Below are 6,289 nucleotides of genomic sequence, written 5' to 3'. Positions count from 1 at the left end.
ATTTGATATCAGCATATGAAAATATATTTGAGTATATTATTTTTCAAAGTGTCAGAAATGGATAACAAAACAGCTATTTTCAATGACTACTTATTTTTGTCCAGCTTTGACATCGGAATCGGTATCGGTTATCGGCTACATGAGTTTTAAAATATCGGCATATCGGATATCGGCCAAAATCCCAATATCGTGCATACCTAATATATATATATATGTATATATGTATATATATATATATATATGTATATATATGTATGTATATATATATATGTATATATATATATGTATATATAGCTTTACACAGGGGGGGTGTTTCCTGTCATGAAAAAATCCTCTTACATCAGGGAAAATTAAAGACGTAAAGCTCTATTTTAAGGAGAACACAAAGCATACACTTATGTTGTGTTTTATTTAATAGCATCAATCATGTAGAAATGTATTGGATTAGTGGAGTTAGTGGATAACTTTTTTTGTCTATGGTGTCTGAAACCACACCTTATCATTTTGTATTTGATTAAGCATTCCGAGCAGGAAAATGCGCAATACTTAAGGCTTGTGCAAATATTAGCTGAGGACCTTAAGTTTGTTTGCTGTTTCATATAATTATTTTGAGATTAAAAAAGATAAATATGGACTTAAATGATGCCTAATTGTGAAATCAAATGTCATTTTTCGTTTCCTGTTTATAAGATTATATTTCAGATGTAATGGTGACTTTTTAATTTAATCTTGGTGTTTTTTAATCTGGCTGTTTGTGTGACCGTTTAGAGGCCATTCATCAGCTACAGCTTCAGCTGGCTGAGTCAGAGCGACGCATATCCAGCTATGTACGGAAGTGTAACAAGATGAAAGCTGACTACCATAACCTTATCGGGATCACTGCCGAGCTGGTCGACTCTCTAGAGGCCACTGTCAGCGGGAAAATGGTAGGCTGGGCTGTCCTGTGCTCCGGTTTCAAACATATGGGCACACATGTTTAGACTTTCTTACCTTCTTCTTTTTTTGCAAAGATTGACATCCACTACTCAGTGATTTTTCAGAATAGCCATATGTTTAATCACATTTATTTTCAACCCAGACATGAAAAACATATTCCAGTGTGCACCTTTTAAAGTAAAAGAGACCTTCTGTCTTTTTTTGTTTTTTTTTCGTCAGATATCCCCTGAATATCTGCAGAGCGTGTTTCATCGGCTGTTCAGCAGTCAGATGAGGCAAAGCGCTGCCCAGAGCACAGACTTCACAAGGCCTGGCACTGTAAGCACCAGATGCATTCATATCCATTATTCATATCCCCCTTTCCTCTGCTAAACTTGTTTCATAGCGGATCTGAACAAGGTTTAAAGGATAGCATTGTAAAAGCCAAACTGGCGAAAGTTGTCAGGAATCGCGTCACTCAGGGCTTGTCAGCCTGACACATTGTTTGAAAAAGACTTTCAAAGATTACAAACTGATATGGTAGTTGTCTCTCTTTGCACACTTCGTCATCGGGAATAAGACATGCACCTATTCAGAGAGATATATCCTGGAAGCTAGGGCCTAGATCCTGGATCCTTGGAGTGTTGCATATTAAAAGTGCAGAAGGAGCCTGTTTATGACGGCAGAAACATCTTAAATAGTTGTCTGCTGCAGTTGTCAGGTCTAGGATATAAGACAACTCAGGGGTCTAGAGTTAAAGAATTGTATAATTTTGCCAGTAGTATATTATTGTTTTTTCAGGACACTGTGTTGGATCCGTTTTATTCTAGACTGCTAGGCCGGCCTATATTATGAAACTTTGGTTGTTAGAACCATTTAATAAAAAAAAAAATCCCATGAGCTCACTGCCCTGTGTTAATTACAAACATTGCCTTTGTCCTGATGCTCTTCATGGTTCATTGTGAGTTTCTGTTGATGATCACAAGATCTAGTGTGTCCTTGATGGACAAATTCAGTTGACTTTCATTTCTTAGTAGGAACAGGAAGGCCCAAAAAACAAAATGTGAAAAAAAAAGATGGAGGTGATATGGTTCTTTACTCTGCATTATTGTTTTGCTTTTTAAATAAGTTTATATCACATTTATAGCTTATCAGCGTATTATGTAAATATGAAGGGAATAAACTATATAGTGCATTAACAATCAATTCTATCTTAAGTGCTTAATGTGTTTTCAGTTTATCAACATGGACCAAGTGCATTTTACATTAATTAAATAAAAAAATGGATTCAGCACATGGTGTACTCTCTGGTATTGACGGCTTAGCCCTATTTCAAACCAATGAAATCAAACCTGTATCGTCATAGTGACGCTTACAGTCATCAGTCTTTGAAGTGCTGTTGAATATCTCCTGTAAAAATCTTGATTTGAACGGTTTTAAATGAACAAACTTTGTTTTGTGTGTGTTTTCTTTGTGTGTGATGCTTTTTTTTTCCACAAAGGGATATTACTCTATGAGTCCTTATGATGATGGCTATGTAAGTTTCATCTTTACGTCTTTCCCACTCATTTTCCCTCCTCTCCCCACCTCACATCATGCTTGTTCCATGCTGTATCCTTTCCCTTCATGTCATCAAATCTATCTGCCGCCATCAACATGTTGCTATTACTTGATTCTTTTTTTTTTCTTATTTCCACTAAATCACCCTATTTCAAAGGCATCTGTCTCCCTTTGTCTGAATAAGTACCTTATTTGTTATCCCAGTATTGAAGCCAGACTCCATGGTCTTTTAGAATACACCTCATTATTTCATCCACTTGTTTCTTGGGTCAACCGCTCAGCTGCCCTTCATCCATTCATTTCTGTTAAAGCTAGCTGCTTTTCCTCTACGTTGAGGTTGAGGTAAACAAACAGAACAACATATAATAAATGAATAAAAATGGTAAGAGTAGCCATCTCAAGGGGAATATCTGACACAAACAGGTTGTAGATTCAGCAAACTACATTAAGACACAGCTGGAACAGGAGAACAATGCATACTGTTAAGGATAAAGTGTCCTGAACTGTGTGACTAAAAAGATTTTAAACAATGGTGATATAAGAACTATGTTTCAGTTTTCTGTTTTTTCACGCAATTATACTTTTTTTTTTTTTACTGGATTTCATCTTATTTCATTTTATTTGCATTTGAAATATGAAAAATTCTGTCATTCTTTATTTTTTTGGTCATTTATTTTAGTTTTCTATTAGGTCTTTCTGGGAAAAGTATGATAATCTATTCCTCAATATTCCTCTAATATTTCCAATTTCTTTTGAAGACCCAAGTGCAAAAAACTAGTAAAACTAACATATAATTTTTTTCAGCAATTCTACAACCAATACAATACAAAAGCTTAAGTTTCATCCTTTTTTTTTACATTTAAACTGATACCTGTCTGGTGACGGTCCTTTACCTGAATGTTATAAACTGCATGGATAATAATATTAACAAAGAGCTTGAGGCGGTCTGTTTCATTGTTCAGCATGTTTAACTATAGCATGATGGATGCATGTATTATAGTAACATTAACATCGTAGCTGAAGGGATCTTGGCAACCTTGTTTATGAAAATGAAGATCACAGGAATAGTTTGAATATTCAATATGTTCTGCACAGCTTAAATAAATAAAAAAAAATTATCATTGATACGCTGTAAAACAAAAGTCTTTAAATATGCTTAATGGCTTTGGTTTCTTTGTGTTCCTATTTAAGGCTTCTTCTTTGCTACGGGCATCCATTGCACCACAGTAAGTGTTTTTCAGATTTCTTTTGGCAGTTTTTTTAGTAACATCCTAAAATGCTTAAAAGATGTTTCGTTTGTCATTAATCGAAAGGCCAAAGGAGGTTCCCATGCTGCCTTCTCTGGACTATGAGAAGCTGAAGAAAGACTTGGTTGATGGCTCAGATAGACTGAGGTGTCTCCTGCTGCAGGCCCTGCGCTGGGTAGGAGGAGTTTTAGGAAATCAGAATATCTTTGTCCCACTTCAGTTAGTGCATGTTTATTTTCCCTGAGTTATTGATGCAGTTTGCTGTGCTAGTAAACCTTTATTCATGAAATGATTCAATTTTTTTTTATGAGCAGGAATTGTATACTTAAGATATTACCGTCACATCAACTTTCAAGTTAGTCTGGCTTTTATGAGTTTCTGTAGATCATGAGCAGACAGCAATATCTCTGCTAAAAAGTTCCCTTGAAACACTTATCTCAAAATACATATTTATTTTGATCTTATCAAGCACTACAACTGAGCATTACAAAGAGTTCTTTGAGCTTTTTTTGAGCATTACAAAGAGTTACATGAGTGTTTGAACAAGGGTTAAAAGAACCATAGCATACTATTAATCATATCTGCATGATTCATGAAGACTTTTTGAGGACTAATTGGAATTCTGTTCACGCAGAGACTCACTCGTTCACTCCCTGGTGAACAGAGGGACACAGTGCTGCAGGCCTACATCAGTAACGACCTGCTGGAGCGCTTCAGTACAAAGAAGGTGGGCCGGCAATTTCAGAGGAATGCATAAATGGTGGAGGGAAAAAAATGTGTAAGATTACAAAAAAAAAATGTATTTGTTTTTCTTAAGAGCCACACCCTGATTTCTGCAGGGACTGAGTTAGGAAAGCATCTAGTATGCATAGCTCCTTAAAAACAAACGTACCAAACCAATACCTTATTTTAGGGAGCAGGACATTCCTATTTTTCTTTTTTATATATATAATTTTGTGCGATTTTGCAAATTTGTTCTAGGAAATGTATTTCTACTCTTCAGACATGCAATGTCTTTCGTCTGAACATTTTTTTCTTTTCTCATTTTAACCCAATTCACTGTGTTCAGAACATTGTTTATAGGAGCTACGAGGTTATCAGAGTCCGTTTTTAATTAGCTTTATGCTATCTCAACTTCAGAGAGCTTTAAACCAGGATAAGGCTTTTATTGCAAAGTTATGCCTTACTACAAAGGCGAGACTATTTTGTTTCACAGTTTCCCTCTTTACCGAGTAAGAAGAAAACATGTAAAACAGCCTAACGACTGTAAAGCCAAGTTCAGCTACATGCATCACTTGTAGATCTTTTGTGGTTTAGGTGTTTCATTTCTCTCTGTCTCCTTTTACACACCTCAGATGATGTGTTTAAAGGACGAATAAAAGGTTCAAATGGTCATTTTGTTATAAACTAATTACACTTATACTATACTGGCCCCCATTTAAACCAGTAACCACTTAATTCTAATTTTTTTAAGAACATACGACTGCAGTATTTAGAATACGCCTCATGTTTGGTCACATGATCCCCGTACTAGTTTGTGATGTTATTTGTGTGTAAATGAAACTGAAAACAAAAGAACAATAATGCCAAAAGGTGACCAGACACATGCAAACCTTTACTCACCCTTTAAACCTATAGATAAATGCAAATGTTTGAAAATAAAAACACATCTAAAATTTAAATCCAGCTGAGCTATGCTTCCTGCACAGAATTTTATTGCATCCAACATCAAGCTTATTATGCCTCACAAACTGCTCTTTATTGTTCTTGTTTCTCAGAAAACTGTGCTGCATTTGATGAAATCAGCAAACGAGGTTGTCCGTCAGTACATGGCCCGTCTCATCAATGCGTTTGCTTCACTGGCAGAGGGTATGTTCCTAACTGCCATTGGTTTTGCTTCCTCATTTCTTAGTAAAGTGAGTCATAGCCTCTTTAAACTTGCTTGTGGAAACTTGGATTGATTGAACCCCGCAGGACTGAAACCACTAATGATATTCAGCAACAGAATGCAAACAGCAGAGAAAGGCAGTTTATTAAAAATAATTGCAGTAAATGTTCAGAGTCTCTATAACAAGGAAAGTTTAAAAAGGAAACTTTTTTTTTTGTTTTAACATTTCTGAAACATTTACAGTGAGACAAAGGTAAAATAATTGATCAAGCTAAATTATTAACTTGTTAGTCACAGCCGAGCATTTAGGTTGTAAACTTATTTCTGGGTTGAGTATTTCATTATTATGGCTGATGACTGTCACCAGGTTTTGTTAATGTATGGTTTAGACTACAATCACACTGCAGGCTTTTATGATGCATTCTGATGTTTGTTTTCTGCATGGTTCTCCAGCTTCCTACCCAAATATTGCTACCATCAGATTCCAATCTGAACGTTTAAAACCCCTAATTATATATTATGCCGATATTATGATCAGATCATAACCGATGAAGGTTAAAAACAGTGCTTAGTACTGTTTAAATGAGTTTTTGTGCAGTAGCATCTGTATGAAATAGTAGTCAGAACCAGGATGATAACATGGAAGTGATATTAAAAGCAACATGATGGTTAAACTTTA

At 35.5% G+C, this 6,289-nt stretch overlaps 1 protein-coding gene across 2 annotated transcripts in view; it reads left to right on the top strand.

Moving 5' to 3' along the window:
• The window catches only part of armc9 (armadillo repeat containing 9), a 29,861-nt gene that overhangs the window by 4,067 nt on the left and 19,505 nt on the right, over window positions 1-6,289 (top strand). The window contains exons 7-13 of one of the 2 annotated variants that reach the window (XM_015373107.1): window positions 769-926; window positions 1,156-1,254; window positions 2,417-2,452; window positions 3,667-3,701; window positions 3,789-3,897; window positions 4,357-4,449; window positions 5,501-5,591. In XM_015373107.1, the coding sequence (XP_015228593.1) occupies window positions 769-926; window positions 1,156-1,254; window positions 2,417-2,452; window positions 3,667-3,701; window positions 3,789-3,897; window positions 4,357-4,449; window positions 5,501-5,591 (621 nt within the window). The remainder of the gene's footprint in view (window positions 1-768; window positions 927-1,155; window positions 1,255-2,416; window positions 2,453-3,666; window positions 3,702-3,788; window positions 3,898-4,356; window positions 4,450-5,500; window positions 5,592-6,289) is intronic. The other variant, XM_015373108.1, reaches the window with a different exon arrangement.

The sequence above is a fragment of the Cyprinodon variegatus genome, unplaced genomic scaffold (genome assembly GCF_000732505.1).
Source record: "Cyprinodon variegatus isolate N-32 unplaced genomic scaffold, C_variegatus-1.0 Scaffold80, whole genome shotgun sequence".
In the NCBI taxonomy this organism is placed as follows: domain Eukaryota; kingdom Metazoa; phylum Chordata; class Actinopteri; order Cyprinodontiformes; family Cyprinodontidae; genus Cyprinodon; species Cyprinodon variegatus.
The sequence above is the reverse complement of the archived record's forward strand: the minus strand, read 5'-3'. Positions and strand labels throughout refer to the sequence as shown.